Source organism: Camelus dromedarius, chromosome 10 (genome assembly GCF_036321535.1).
Source record: "Camelus dromedarius isolate mCamDro1 chromosome 10, mCamDro1.pat, whole genome shotgun sequence".
NCBI lineage: Eukaryota > Metazoa > Chordata > Mammalia > Artiodactyla > Camelidae > Camelus > Camelus dromedarius.
In genome coordinates, this window is record NC_087445.1 from 58,631,292 (window position 1) to 58,647,972 (window position 16,681).

At 38.5% G+C, this 16,681-nt stretch overlaps 1 protein-coding gene across 6 annotated transcripts in view; it reads right to left on the minus strand.

The window, feature by feature from the left end:
- LPAR1 (lysophosphatidic acid receptor 1) overlaps positions 1-16,681 on the minus strand; it is a 134,379-nt gene that overhangs the window by 51,410 nt on the left and 66,288 nt on the right. For all 6 annotated transcript variants that reach the window (XM_010988787.3, XM_031450185.2, XM_031450183.2 and 3 more), the window contains one exon: positions 601-1,348. In XM_010988787.3, the coding sequence (XP_010987089.1) occupies positions 601-1,348 (748 nt within the window). The remainder of the gene's footprint in view (positions 1-600; positions 1,349-16,681) is intronic.

Sequence of the window (16,681 nt, forward strand, 5' to 3'; positions counted from 1 at the left end):
ACTTCCAACCCTAAAAACAGAAAATTAATGGAAAGAAAACATACGTTTTCATAAAGATGACTGTCGTGGGATGGTATTAATTCCAACTTATTCTGTGCAGTCAGTTTACACAAAATATCTTGATATAATACTTACCTTACCTACATGTATGTAGTAAAAATTACAGGATGTGAAAGACATCTTGTTTAGAAATAGACTCATAAAAGTAACTGTACATGAAAGCATAGGTCATTTTCTGAGAATCTGTAATCAAGAGACCACAGGCAAAAGTTCCACAATTTGGGTTGTAAGGAAACCCTTCAAATGCTAGTATTTTCAATACTTCATTGCCAAGCTCGTCAACCGTATCTTCCACATCATCATTATTTATATCACATCACTGATACATGATTTCCCTGAAACCAATTCTGTAATTACAGAAAGACTAGGATGCTGACTTCATCACAGATATTTGATATAATGGTGCCTCATCCCCTTGTCATTCCTGCATATATACTCAGTGAATGTTCATACTGTCGTTTACCACTACCATAAATTCATCTGGTTTATATTAAGACATTGAGAATTCGTAAAGTAAGTTACAGTCAAGACAAAACTCACCAAGCACAATGACCACAGTCTTCAGAAGACTCATCATGGTGTCCCGATTCCTTCGGGGTCCAGAGCTATGGCGAGACATTCTCATAGTCCTCTGGCGAACGTAGCCAAAGATATGAGCATAGAGAACCACCATGACGACAAAGGTCACCAAGTTGAAAATGGCCCAGAAGACCAAGTAAGAGTCACTGTAGAGCGGTGCCATGTTGGAACAATTCTCAATATCACAGATGCAGTTCCAGCCCACGCTGGGTATGGCACCCATCACGATGGCCATGGTCCAGATGACCACAATCACCACCACCACCCGCCGGTTGCTCATCCGTGTGTGGAGCTGCATGCGGAAAACTGTAATGTGCCTCTCGATCGCAATGGCCAGTAAGTTGGCCACAGATGCCGTCAGGCTGGTGTCAATGAGGCCCTGACGTAGGAGCCACGTGCTGACCGTCAGTCTCCGGGTATTGGGTCCTGTGTTGAACATCAGGTAGAAGTAGGCCAACCCAGCAAAGAAGTCTGCAGCAGCCAGATTAGCCATTAAGTAATAAATAGGAAAATGGAAGCGGCGGTTGACATAGATTGCCACCATGACCAGTAGGTTGGCCAACATGATGAAGATACAGACGGTGATTCCAAGTCCCATCACCAGCTTGCTGACTGTGTTCCATTCTGTGGCGAGATACTTTCCACTCCGGTTATAAAAGAAGGCGATGGATTCGTTGTAGAAGCACTGTGGTTCATTCATGGCTGTGAACTAAAAGAGAAAGGAAGAAAGATGGGAAAAAAGAGAAAAACCACAGATCCAAATGTAAAGATGGAGAGAGAACATACGGCTTCTCTACGGCAAATGTGGCAAAAGAAAAGGCCAAAGGGAAAGAATTTGAAAATCTGATCCTGAGTAATATTCTATGATTATGTTGAAACCCCAAGGGTTCTCACTGTTTTACTTAGTGTCCTCAAGATTAAAGACAGTTGGAGTTCAACAAATGACAAGGTCCACGCTTGGTGGTTGCATGTCATTGAAGTCTACTAGAAAAGCCACACGACCCAGAAACCTTGCTTAAAATACATGAGACAGTTGAGATTTTGCAGGGCATTGCAATTGGAATATTTGCCATAGTGCAAATCTATTTTGACCCGTCATTTAGGGAATCGTAAACATAGCTGGTTTATAGATAGGGAATTATTGCCCTATTATTCTGCATTTCTATTCTCACATAGTATGTTCAATCTGTGTCAGACTTCTTGTAATGCAAGTCCCCACAAGGACCATCAGTCTCAACATTTCAAAGAGGTCACAACGCATCAAAGCTTCTTTGCCCAAAGCCAGCATTGCTGTTCGACATTCCTGTGGTCTACCCCCACGACTCTTCACCGCAGAATAGCATTTGTCAACTCGTCTCTAACGTTGGAGAACTCTTCTCTTTTTGGAGGACATAAGAAATACGTTACTTAAAGTCACGTCCAAAGAGCAGCTGACACACTGCTCTACAAAAAGTGTAGTACACTTAGATTAGATAAACTGTATCTTTTAAAATATGGGGTGATTAAAAATGTCTCATTATGTGTTTTCTTATTTTTCAACATCATCGATTAGAAAATAGTTGCTTATTAATTATTCATACTCTCACTCGAATCCAGAAAGGATTGAGGAATTTCATAATATAATAATATAGGGCAGTCAATAAAACTATTAAGGCAAAACTAGAAAATAAAAAGTCACCGAAAAAAGAAACTACAAAATTACACACCAAATAAAATAAATCACTTTTCCTAAAGCCTTAAGTTTGTCTGGGACTCCCAAAATTAGAGAATATTTCTTGAAGACAGCTCATACCCAATTTTTTTTTATTCTGGCACTGCATTTAATAAATTACTTAGCAAATATGACAGTTTTAACCACTATTATTGATATTCTATTGAATATCTTTAGGTGTGCATAAATGTTTACCAAACACAGAAAGTTCCCAAACAATGGGTGAAACTCTTCTTGAATGGTTAGTCTTCTGACTCATCAAGACATCTAGGGTCTCCTTCCTAATTTAGACTTTAATTAGCTTTTTAGATTATGCCTCTATAATCACTACTCTCACCATGTTGTGTAATTATGTATCACTTTGCTTCTTAAAAAGATAATAGTCCAGGCAAGAGTGAGACTGTCTTACACACCTTGGTATCTCACGTGCCTTCCACAGAGCCCCATTCATTGGCGATCTGAGAATTTGTCTTGGGGTGTGTTCCATTCCACTCCAAATCTATGAATTACTGTGCGTAACTCACCTAATTTTCTTGCCTCTCAGTTTCTTGACCTCATCTCTAATGACTTTCTATTCCATTACAACTCAGTTTCCCACTCCCATGGTCACACCCTGGACTTTGTAACTACTCAGAACTGTCTCCCTTTGGATATAATCCCTTTATTCACACTGATTACTCACCAGACTTCCCATTCTCCCAAATTTCTCATTTGATCCCCAACACATCAGTTCTTTAGAGTCATCTATTTCCTTAAGCATCCTACTTTTTCTTAGTGGATTACCCTCCCTATCTTCCTCTTTTTCCTTATCCAGATTAGATTCCATAGTTCATCGTTTCAACTTCTTTTTTGCTTAATGCATTCTCTTCTTCAAGGCTTTGAGGTCAGATGTCCTTCAGAATTCAGAATTTTTTCTGAATTTAAGAAGGGGTACACAGGGGATAATCCATACATGCTATAACAGCCTCATCAAAATTTGGGGCAGCACTCCACAGTGATACACATTATTTCTAGAGCAAAATATATGAATATATACACCAATTTGATAAATAAAGGTTATAAGTAGCCTCACATCAATTCATTCAGAGGAAGTTTTGCCACTGAGTTAAGAAAAATATCATTAGTTTTCAGATCCTCTTGAATTTTGTAATTTCAGATAAGGAAGCAGACCTTCATCTTTTAATCTACTTCTTCCCCTGTACTTCTGCAACAATTTCTTAGAATAACACCAATTGTGGAAGAATGCAACTGGTTCCCACATCCACACCTACACCAAGGCTTCTGAGAAATGTTAGAGAAAATCAATCCACCTGGCAGATTGATTCTGCTACAAATTCATGATGTCTAGCCTCAACTGAGACTTAAATGCCACAAGAAATCTGACTTTCTCCCTATTATTCTGTATCTACTTCATGGCAACTATTTTAAGCTCATCTACTATTCTCCTTTGAGCCCCATCTGCCCTCTCCAACAGTAGTTGCCAAAAAAGGAAAATTAGAAATCATCAGATGGGAATTCTTACCTTTCTCCCACCAAAAGGACAAAACTACCTTTTCGAGAAGCCATCCTTTCTTCCCCTTCTGTTACAAAGGGAAAGGTGTACCCTTCGCCATCCAGGTGTTCTGAGTCTCATCCACTCCTACTATTTTCACAGCCTTGTTCTATACACTCCTTCCTTTCTCTTCTTTCTATCTTCCATTCCTCCCTCACTCCTCATCCTCTCCCTCAATATTTCCTATCCACATTCAAGAAAGTCTCCTCTCTACCAAAGACAGAAGGAGCGAAAGAAAGTCCTACAGGACCTCATGGTGGCCTTCCAGCTTTGACTGTTTTCCCCTTCAGAGCCAATGGCTGGCTAGTGTCTCTTGCACACTAACTTCTCCATTACCTAATGTATGGCTTCTCCCCTGACCCCTCCATCAAATCCACTCTAGTCAAATCTTGAGTTTCATGTAACTTCCCAAAGTCGCACCAATCTGGAGGCTGTTCCAATGGAAACTTTTCAGTCCTCACCTTACTAACTCCTCAGAGCATTAGATATGTGACTGAGAGGCTCTTTGTTGGAAAATTCTCTTTCTTTGGCTTTCATGACATCATGCTTCCCTGAGTCTTCATCCTTCTCTCTAGCTGGTCCTTCTCAGTCATTTCTGAGGGTTCCTCATCCACTGTGCAATAGTACTGTCTCCACACTATTTATATCCTCATTCATCATACTTTGAGTTTTCTAATATGTCCTCCAAGATTTCAGTTACCTTATACATTGCAAATACTCCTGTGTCTATCTATTTAACCTCTACTTCTTTCCAGAGCACTAGGCAAATATTAAATTGACTATGGTTCTCTCTAACCGACTGCCACCTAACTACTTCTGTCTCTGTGTTCAAAAACTGAGCTCAAACCTACAACCTTCCTAGTGATCTCCAACTTGCCCCTCCTGTGTTCTCCATTCCACAGGCGAGAGAACCACTCTCTCTCCAGTGGCCTGAGTGCTAAACCTGGGAATTCCTTCTCCCCTCACGCTCGTCATTTAATCAGTAACCAAACTCTATAAATTCTCCTTCCTAAGCCTGCTCAATGTGTCTACTATTCCATCCTCTTGGCCACCAGCATTATCACTGTACTGGCGTCCCAGGCATTCTTTCTACCTAATGCCCATCTCTTCTCTAGTAATCTTTCTAAAAGATAAAGTTGCCCCAACTGTTCCTTGACTAAAAATGCTTCAATGGCTTCTAAGTGCACTTAAGACAAAAATCTAAACTCTTCAACCACCTCATCAGGCTTTCCTTGCCTCTCCAGCCTCAACTCAAGCTATTAACAACTTCAAACTCTCCTGCTTCGGCTCTATTCAATGTTCTGTGCTCTCTCTCACCTCTGGTTCTTGGTGTCGGTGAGACCTGTGATTTTCTGCATCAGCACCCTGAGGGTTTGTACAACACAGACTGATGGCCACATCCCAAGAATTTCTGACTAGTAGATCTGGGAGCTGGGGGATCGGGGGGGAAGCAGGGACAGATGGCACTGATGTTGCTGGTCACACTTTGAGTACCACTAGCCTAAAACAATCTTCCCCCAATTTTCACCTTATATACTCATTCTTCTGTACCAGTTAAAATATTATTCTTTCTAGTCATTCTCCCTAGATCTTCCCACGTCTGCGCAAGGTGTGTCCAACCAGTTTCCTGAACTGCTCCAGTAACAACACTTGCCACACGGTGTAATAATTGTTTAACTATCTATTGACACCTCCCCACGCTAGGCTGTAAGCACTGACGGCAGAGATTCTAGCTTTCTTTGTCATTGCCTATAGCATCCAGCTATTAAATTCAATGCTAAATATATATTGACTGCTTTCATAAATTAAAGATAATTTCAAAAATGTTTACACTTCACAAATCTCCTTTCTGCAAAGGATATATAAAAAATTGTAACTAAACCGACAACATAACGCCATTTGCAGCAACATGGATGCTCCTGGAGAATGTCATTCTAAGTGAAGTAAGCCAGAAAGAGAAAGAAAAATACCATATGAGATCGCTCATATGTGGAATCTAAAACAAACAAAAACAAACAAAGCATAAATACAAAACAGAAACAGACTCATAGACATAGAATACAAACTTGTGGTTGCCAAGGGGGCAGGGGGTGGGAAGGGACAGACAGGATTTCAAAATTGTAGAACAGACAAACGAGATTATACTGTATAGCACAGGGTAGTGTGAGTGGGCTTTTTTTTTTTCTTTTTTTTTTTTTTTTTTAATTTCTTCATGACCTGACAGATTTAGGCAGAAACCCACCTCAAGCTCTGGGAGAATCCAACTCAACTATGATTGGACTACAAGCTGTTAAGGTAGTCATGGTTAAAATGATATAGCAAACAGAAAAAAAAATTATCAAACACAATGGGGAGAAAGCAATCTTGGAGGAGGAGGTGGCCATCCTGCAGAATAACAGAAAACACGTCCCCCTGAAGCAGATTTATGAGAAAAAGTGGGGGATGAAAAAGAGTAAATGCTAGAGTATTTCTGATTTGCATTCTCAAAGTGTTTTGTTAGGGTGCTAGCACTGAAAATGGAGCAAGCCATTACAAAGACAAAAAAAATTCAGGGATAACTACATAGAGATTGTATTAGCTTCCTACCACTTCTGTAAAAAATCACCACAAAGTTAGTAGGCTTAAAACTATAAATTTATGATCTTATAGTCTCGGAGGTCAGAAGTACAAAGTGAGTGTCACTGAGCTAAAATTGGGGTGTTGGCAGGCCTATGTTTCTTTCCAGAGGCTGTAGAGAATTTTTTCTTGTCTTTTCCAGCTTGCAGAGACCACCCACATTCTGTGTGTCCTGGCCCAGCTTCAAAGCCAGCAATGGCCAGTCAAGACCTTCTCACACGACATCATTCTAACACTGACTCTTCTTCCTCCGTCTTCCACAGTTAGGGCCCCTATGATCGAGGCCACCGACATAACCTGGGATAATCTCCCCATCACAGAATCCTGAACTAAATCACAACTGAAAAATCCCTTTTGCCTTGTAAATTAGCGTACTTGCTGGTTCCGGGATTAAGCATGTTAACGGACAACTGTAGAACTCCGTTTACTGTGCCCTCCAAAGAGATGAAAAACAATTTCTGAATTCAAAACAGTCATTCAGGCAACGAAAAGGAAGTATAAAAATTCCAGAAAACTGAAATGGCAAGGAGAAAACCTAACTTAAGAAATGTGCTCAGCGCTCGGAGAGGAAGGTCAGAGATCAGAACAAAAGGAAAACAAGGCACACGTAGGAAAAGAGTCCAAACAGAACTAGCTTTCCAAGGAAGGCTAACGCAAAGCTTAGTGACAGTCAGAAAAGTTACTGCTTCGAAAGAAGGACCTCAGCTTACCGGCTGAAGTTTATATACATTACAAAAGAGTTCATTAAAATCAACCAAAATTTAGATACAGCTCGGTTAGACTTTTGGAATCTCAGGGGTAAAGGTCAAAATGCTAAAAATATTTTAAAGATAAACAAAAAGCTAACAAACCAACTATTGAGAGAAATAGAGAAAATAGGTTATCATCAAGCTCCTGCTGTAGAATTCCAAAGGACAGACCACAAGCAATCAAAATCTCCTTTATAGCAGTTACTTCAACTTATTAAAATCTCCTTTATAAGGAGAAAATGTTTGCGATCCATAAATTCCTCGACCAACTATACTGGTGATGTCCTATGGGGACAATAAAGAACAGCCCCAGAGATGTGAGGGCTCAGAAAGATCATTATCTGCATTTCCTTTCCAAACAAAATGCAAATCCAAGTACGCCACGAAAAAAAGTAAAAATAATAATAATAATAATAATAATAATAAAATAAAACAATTAAAAAACAGATTGAAAAGACTGGCAGCAAGCATCAAAAATACACAAAACCTGAGTCTAGGTTACTGTTCTTCTTATGGCTATATGACAAAGCAAAAACCAAAAATAATTCTTGAAAGTATACTTTTTATAAAAACAATAATTTCATAATGATCTGGAATTAAAATCACTATCAGTTAAGAACTTGAAAATGGCAGAACAGAAGTACGCAAATATCTTAATTTTTTTGTATTTCTCTGGTATGAATCAAAACATAATATTTAAATTATAACAATAATTCTCTAAAATAAGTTTCAATATGATGATTCAAAAACCACCAAACTGAGCAGTTAATATACTAAAAGTAAGATGACTACTTTTCATATTACTGGAGAAAAACAGAGTAAAAAGTAGGAGGAAAGCAATGTATACAGAATGACAATTTTGTGAAATTTCTATAGATAAGACTCTAAATGATTTTCTTTTCTTCCTTAGAAGAGTAGTAACTTATTGCAAGAAATTTAGGGGGAAACAAAAATATAAACAGACAAAACTCAACACTCTTTTAAAGTTTATCCTAAAATTGCAATCAGTATAATTAGAAATTTCTCTGTAGTAAGTTATAGAATTTGGTCCTGCCCAATAAACAAAGATGTACATAAAATAGAATGATTCCAAGATAAACTGACTATACTTCAATAAATATATATATATATACAAAAAATAGAATGATTCCAAAAATAAACTGTCTTCAAAGCTAGAAAGAGTCGTCCACCTCCATGTCCTTTCCACATCCACCAATCACATCTCATGATGATGGGGCGGAAGGAGGAGGCCTGGTTGGCTGCTCTACAGAACAGAGATGTTCCAGATCGCAGAAATTCACCCTCACCGTATCGTGTGATCTCAAAAGAGGTCATAACAAATCTGCCAAGCCTAAACCCTAAGGAGGCACAGATGGCGTTCATCTTTGCTACACACTTTATTCATTGACACATTCACAAACGTTTGTGGAATGCCAGGCACCAGTGTGGCACTGCCCCAGGCTATGCCTCCCAGGGGTACCAAAATGATACACCTGAGGGTCTGCTGTGTGGCCACTCACAGCCCATCCAGTGTGGTTTTTAATCTCCTGAAAGACAATTACATATGCATTAGCCAAGTGGAAAAGGGAACACTTGGCACAAACTCACAGCCCAGTAGTTAAACTTCTATGATTTATTAAGTATTTAGATAAGAATGCAAATATGTACTGTACTAAAGATGCCCTAAAGAGAGATTTTAATCTATGATGGGTAAAGAACCAGTAATAAGATATAAATCAACTTGGTTTCCCACTTTCGTTAAAGCACTTCCGTTAAAGGGGTGGGTGAGGAGGTCTTCCTGTTTCTGATGCTCGCCAGCTAATCTGGTCTTCTGTCAGTCTCATAACTTCAAGTGGTGATTTTCTCATTTGTAAAATAAGGTCTCTGTCAAGATCTCTTCACTTCTAGTTCTTAAATCTAAAATAACCAGAATTTCCACACATTTTCTCCCTCCCCTCCTCAAAAAAAAAAAAAGATTGAAAAGAGACAGCATAGAATTTGATTAAATACCATTAAGTCTCTTAAGAAAAAAAGAAATAGTTCTCACATTTTTTAGAGCCTCAAATTGGAAACAATTTTTTTAAAAATCCAAAACATAGGCCACAAAACAATGCTGATACAAACTAAAAATATTTCAATGTTAGAATCCTCTAAGTGGCTGAATATCCTCAATACCCAACTACTAGATTTTTTTGAAGTCTACCTGGAAAAGTACATAAAATGCTACTTGTTATAAAGTAACCATGCACACGAATATGATGTACATATATGTAAGAGAGAACTTATGGAAAACAAACTGTAAATCAATGAAAACTTTGTATCTGTTACAGCCCCCTGTAACACTGTGCGATAAAGTGGGTGACCTATTTGCAGAATTTTCCGAGAGAATTTTGAGTCGGTCCTAAGAGGAAGCAATGGAAAAAAACAAAACAAAACAAAACGAAACAAAAACAAAACACTAAACACGCTAAGACACGCTGGAGAGAAACATAAGTAGTGTTTTGGATGCTAAAAGGCATGAGCAAACTGAGGTGACAGGCTGCCCTGGCAGAAGATGGTCAGATTATGGAGACAGGGCACTAATTATTACTGGGAAAAAGAAGATGAGCCCTCGGTCTTGACTGAGGCTGTGACAGGACTGAGACCCAATCCTTAAGCTAAGGACTCAAAGATCTCCAAGTCAGTAAAAGGGTAGGTCAGAAAAACTAATCTACCCAGTTGCACTGGGGAAAACAAGGACATTTGTCTATCTCAGTTTAGGCTCTAGGTTGGGAAATAAATAAATTAAAAGACTCCTTTTGGAAATCACGGCCCCTAGTCTATAAATCACACACAGACGGAATCTGAAGTTAGATCTTTTGCCAAGGGTGACAAGCCACAGAAGGAGAAATTAACACAAACCACAGTCCTTAGCTTGTGATACCTCCGTCCCCCTCCCATTCCACGTGCCTGGCACTAGCAAGCATCAAACCTCTCCAGCGGGCCGGACCTCAATGGAGACACAGGATTCTCTTCGATCAGCCCCACGGAGGATGAATTCATCATCCCAAAGGATAAAAGCATACAGGAAGGATACCACGTGTGAGAACCGCCAGAACAGTACACCGTAGAACTGGACCCAAGCATATCAGATTAAAGGCAAACCTGAACCGACTGAGCTTTGCATTTTTCTCCCTTTTCCACTTCAGTTGGTTCCAATTACATTTCTAGTTCCATTCTTTAATGCTTACCTTTAATATTTTAACATGTGTACTTGACGAAGTCTAAAGGTAATCCTCTTTCCTTGATAAGCTTTCACTCCAATGTCTCCACTCCCATGTTACTGTGGTTTAGCATTTTACTTCCATTTGTTTTGAAACCTGCCTAAGGTTACTTGATATTACTGCTTTGATTTTACATTCTCAATTAATTTGGCTATCTTTATATGAATCCAGCATACCCATGTTACAAAAACAAAAAGGAGATTAAGAATGAAATAAATTACCAGCTGGTATTATTTAAGAACATAAATGAAGAGTGCCTAAATATATTATCTGTATCTCTATCTCTATATGTAATAGGGTGCGGAGAGGTGGGGGAGGGAGAGAGGGAGAGAGACAAGGGGAGAGACAGAGAAGTGTGACTAAATAGGGTTTATTTCACAATATAAAGATGATTTAACATTTAAAAGATCTGGTAATAGAATTCACCACATAGACAAATTTAAGAAAAGAAAAAAGGCTAATAAATCATCTCAGTAGACATGGAAAAATGCTTTTGGTAAATTTAAACACCCTTTCATGATAATTTGCCAGTCTAGGATTAGAAGGAATCTTCTTTAACTTGGCAAAAGGTATATGCATTGCAATGGTTGTATTTGATGGAAGTATTCCCTTTTAAGGCAGAAATAAACTGATTCAATCACCAGTTGCTTTTAGCATGTACTGGTGATCACTGCCAAAACAATAAAGCAAGAAAAAGAAAAAGAGTAAAGAACTGGAAAAGAAAAACTTACTGTTTTTCACAAATGATTAATCAGTTATATATAAAATGCAAGATAATCTATAAACAAACTGCATTAAGAGAGTTTAGTAAAGTTGCTGGATTAAATATTAAGCTACACGAATCAACTGAGTTCCTACAGAAACACCAGAAAAAAATGTTTTAAATTATTATTTCAAGGACAACACATTTACAACAACAAAAGGTCTAATGTACCTAGGAATAAGGCTAAATATTGAAAAGTTTACAAGAAAACCTAAATAAATGGAGAGAGACTATTTCACGGGCAGAGCAAGACGCTGACACGTCAATTTTCCCAAAATAGATGAATTCAATGCAGTAAGATGAAAATTCCAGAAGAGTTTTAGATGAAGCTTGACAGGCTCCCTGAACATTGCTACAGAAGTTCTGAAGGACCAGAGTGTGCAAGATAACTTGGAAGACAAAGAACTAGATGCTCTATGGATAAGTACATTTTATTTTAAAGTGATAGCAGTTAAGACATGATACTGGCACAGAAAAACATGAATAGCCAGTCAAGTAGAATAAAGAACCAGAAATACACACTTGCATGGTAACTTGATATAAGAGACATGGCTTGTATATCCATCAATGGGGAAAAACAGCATAACTGTTCATCTATAAAAAAATAAATAAAATAAATCATCTATGCCACAGCATACACAGAAGTCATTTTCAGGTGATATGAAGACACATGTAAAAAGAAAATAAAGAATATATTTATAACTTGTGCATAGGGGAATTTTTCTAAACAAGACCAAAACATGGACAAAATTAAAAATTCAAGATTTCTGTGTTGCAAACGAATTTCTAATCAGCAAAAAGCAAAGCAGAAGAATAGTATAAAGAGTTTGGCAATGCACATAAAAAAGGCTTAGTTTACAAATCAAGATGGAAAAGTCGAACAATCCAATAGCAAAATAGGCAAAGATGGGGCCAGGCAATTCACTAAAGTAGAAATCTTAACGGCCAATCATCACATGAAAAGATAATTACCCTTTCAAGGAATCAGAGAAAGTCAAATGCAAACTTCAGCCAGATCCAATTAATCACTCCATCAGGTGGGCAAAATTTAAGACGTCTGAAAATACTGAGTTGGTGAAGATTACCAGACAATCATGGTGGAAGTAAAATTCAGTACGACTGCTTTGATAAACATTTTGGCAAAAATCACTTAAATCAGACACGTTCACACATGTGACTGAGAGATTCTGACCCTAGTAAAACTCACACATGTGCCTAAGGAGACATTTGCAAGAACTGTCACTGCCACTCTGTTGTACTATCAAAACGGTAGAAGCAACATGAGTATTTGTCAACTAGAGAATGGATAAACTGCAAAATAACCTGAAAGGTAACCTATAAAGCATTAGAATGAACAAAGTGTAGAGCTTTATGCATGCCAACGACTAAAGCGATTTGCAGACTATACTATAAAGCAGTCAGAATGAACAAAGTAGAGCTTTATATATGCCAATGACTAGAGCAATTTGCAGAGTATACATATATCATTCTTAGAAATGTGAAAAACATACAGAAATATACTATATAGTGTTTATACATTTTCTCCACATATGTTTATATCCACAACGCATGTGGGGAGATGGTAAGTATCAACTTATGGTCTGAGCCAAGAGGGAGGTTAACAGAATTGGGAAGGAGTCAAGTTTTATCTATACTGATACACTTGTTTTATCTATTAAAGTCCAAAATATCTTCTTATTGAGATATAATTGACATTAACATTATATTAGTTTCAGGTATATAACAGAATGATTCGACATTTGTACGTATTCTGAGATGATCGCCATAATAAGTCTAGTTAACACCCATCACGGTATACGGTTACAAAATTTTTCTTGTGATGAGAACTTTTAAGATCTACTCTCTTAGCAGCTTTCAAATACGCAATTTAAGTGCTATTAACTATAGTCACCATGCTGTACTTTACAACCCCATGACTTTTTTATTTTATAACTCAGGTCTATTCCGTTTACCTATCCTCACCCAGAAGATGCTGAAGCACTTATATCAAAATGCTACAATTTTACAAAGCTGGGTAATAGAAATCCTATTGTATTAGAATACTTTTTACACTTTTCTGCATGCTTCACATATATTTAAAAAAAAACAAACACCTTATTCAGTCCGAGTCAAAACAAATGGGCTCTGCTGTCAATAAAGCACGAGGCGAAGGGAGGAGGGGGGAGGAAGGCAGTCAGCACTATTGCAAGGCTCCACCAGGCCCAAAGAATGATTAACAGACAAAACTGAAATACGTGATGATGCTTCACTGAGCAATCCTGTCTCCTGGGAGACAGCAAAGGGTCTGGGAGACGACGTTATAAATTTATAGTGGCAGAGAGCTTAGACCCCAGAATCGGTGAGACCTGAGTTCAAATTCCAGTTACTTCGCTTACTAATATGACTTCAATACATGATTTAAAACTCTCCTCTCAGGAGTTTGTTTCCTCATCTGTAAAACAGAGAGAAAAACATCACCTTCTTTGAAAGGCTGAGTTATTATTATGCACTTTCTGTAACACCCGTTTCTCCTAAAACTTTAAAATCAAATAACCCAGGGGACTTAAACCTTCATAAACCAAACACTACCCCTAAAATGCAGGCTTCTTGAACACACAGAAGGAAACAATATAATTAAATAATTCATCCTATGAAGAAAATGAAAAGTGATTTTCCATTAGCCCTTTTTTCCCAATAGGCTAAGAGCAGAAAATATTTCTTTATCATCCTGTTTCAAATTTTTTTTTAAACAATGCTATGTGTGTGGATTGGTGTCTAGGCTCTATTTCTTCCAATGGTTTATCTATCCCTATCTAAACATCACACTGACTTCTTTATTTTAACTTTATAATAAATTCTGATAATTAAAAGATCGGTTTTTCCCACCTGGGTTGTCTTCTTCAAGATTATATTGGCTAGTTTTGACGTCTTGTATTTTTATATACATGATAGAATCAGTTTGTGAGGTTTCAGAACAATTTGGGGGCACTTTTATTGTGATTATACTCAATCTCTGGATGCATTTAAAGATAACTGGGGTGAAATCAATGACTCTTACAATCCATCAACATACCATCTGTTTAAATGTTCTTTAATGTCTATTAATGAGGTTTTTATAAATAAAATTGGTTTAAGACATCCATGAGGTTATTATTAAAGTTATTCTTAAGTACTTGGTACAGCTTTTGGGGGTGATTTTCTCATTTGACAATTTTTTAAATTCAGATTTAACTGACAATATATCATTGTTAGTTTTAAGGTGTTTAATTTTTTAAAATAGGATTGTATACCTATTCTTTAAGTTTTCGCTGTATTCTACCTACACTTCCTGTATTCTCTTTATTTTTACAAACAGCTTGTCTATGCTTTCTTTTTCTGTGACGAGCTTAGAGGAAAGTAGTAAGACGTGCCACTGAAAAGAGGCACTATTTAACATTTTAAATATTGGATGCAATTTAATAATTTTAAGGAAAAAATCATGCAAAAAAGTTCTCATATGAATAAATGCATATCCCTGAAATCAATTTGAGTTAAACACGTGACTAACACTACAATCTCACAGATTCCCAATCATTCACCACCATGTCCTTTCTATCTTGTCTCTCTCCACTGTTACAGAGTTGAATTCCCAGTTGCAGGCTGTGCTGCCCTACTTTTCCAAGCTAGTCTTGAACAAGACAGTGAGCTGACCAGCAGCTGGGTCTCTCCATCCTGACTTGTGGCACAGAGGCGGCACGGATGCCTGACCGTGACTGCTGACTGCTGTTCCCACTGGACGTCCCTGCACGACCCAGCATGTCAGAGGTGAGCCCTGAACATAGGCCACAGGGCTGGGCTTCTTCCTGGGCCCTCCCCTCCATTGTTTTTGCCAGGTTACTTTAGAAACCTGATCAACCACAATTAAGGTAATGCTGAACACGGTTTGCACTAGAACAGGCAAAGCCCTTCAAGATGGGGTCCAAAGCTGAATCGTGATGAATGACTCTTCCTTCCAGGCCTGAACTAAGGCTTCAAACCTCCCTATACTGGCTGCTGAAAGTTCACCTAAGCGCAAATACTTTTAAATCAGGCAGCTACGTGATTCACAACCACACCCTACCCGTCTTCCTACAGGACGGGAGCTCTTGTTGGATCTCTGAAAGCTGCTTAATAGCCAGCCTCGCCTTTCAGGAATTCATCTCCTCCATGTTTAGGCCCTTTCCTAAACATTTTATCTGACGCGAAGGAGCAGGCAACAAGCCACTATCACTTCTCCCCCAGCCTGAGCCTGCCTCGGATAATCACTTACGAAATGGAGTAAGTTTAGCTCACAGGCAGTTCTTTAACGGGTGCTATGCAATTACCAAATGGCAGTTATCATCACGCAGCAAATGAAGGCTGATTTTTTTTAAATGACAGTCTTATTACAGCAAGGTACAGTTCTCAAAAGACAAGCATCCCCTGGACCCTGTGATTATGATCTCTTCAGCCGGTAAAAACAGCAGGGCGTTGCCCCACCTTAGCATCTATTCATGGAAAGGCTGCAACTGAAGTTCAAAGAAAAATAGCTGGAGAAGCCAGGAGCGTAAAGAGGAAAATGGGCAAAGAGCACCATAATGGGCAGTGAGGGGAGGAAGCCACATCCCTTTGAAGGATAAAGAGGCAGCTCCATTAATCATTAAAGACTAAACCAGTCAGAAAAGATGTATTAGAAAGAAAAAGAAACAAACGGGAAAGGTCTCACATGTGGTTTACCCTAGGTATCCCCGTATAATTCTGTCCGATGAACAGAAAACTCCAAATGTGCCCTGAGACTCTGAAAAGAGATACCCGCTCCAACTTTATCTGAGTTTATAAACACAAGACAGGGCACAGATGAATTCAAATTGCAGTACGAGAACGGATTTCACTTGTAATGGAAACATGAGTCTAGATGGAGCGGGTCGACAATCTCAGTGTTTATCCCCACATGCATTTATTCCTGGCCATATACTGGAGTTTTCCGTGGGGTGTTTATGCAACTCGGCTCTACTCCGATGGCTCTTCCGGTACCACACAAGCACGTCATGTACACAGACACTATGCAGAGATAACCACTTTTTCTCCCTGTCAAAAACCTTCCCAGGATAATTATGGGGAAAAAAAGAAGGACTTAACATAGGGCAGGTATCTATTAAGAGGGTGATCCTATACAAAGCACTTAACAGATATTTTCCCACTTAAATTTGGGAGCGCAGTGTGTATTATTTGAATTCCAGAGATTTGAAAAAAGAGAAGAAAAAAAAAAAAAAAAACAGCTGAAGAGATATCTAGATGGAAGGGATTTAAACCTAGATGTGAACCACCATCACCTGCATCTAAGCCCATGCATTCTCTTTTCTCAGCTCCATGATGGGTGAAGCCAGACCA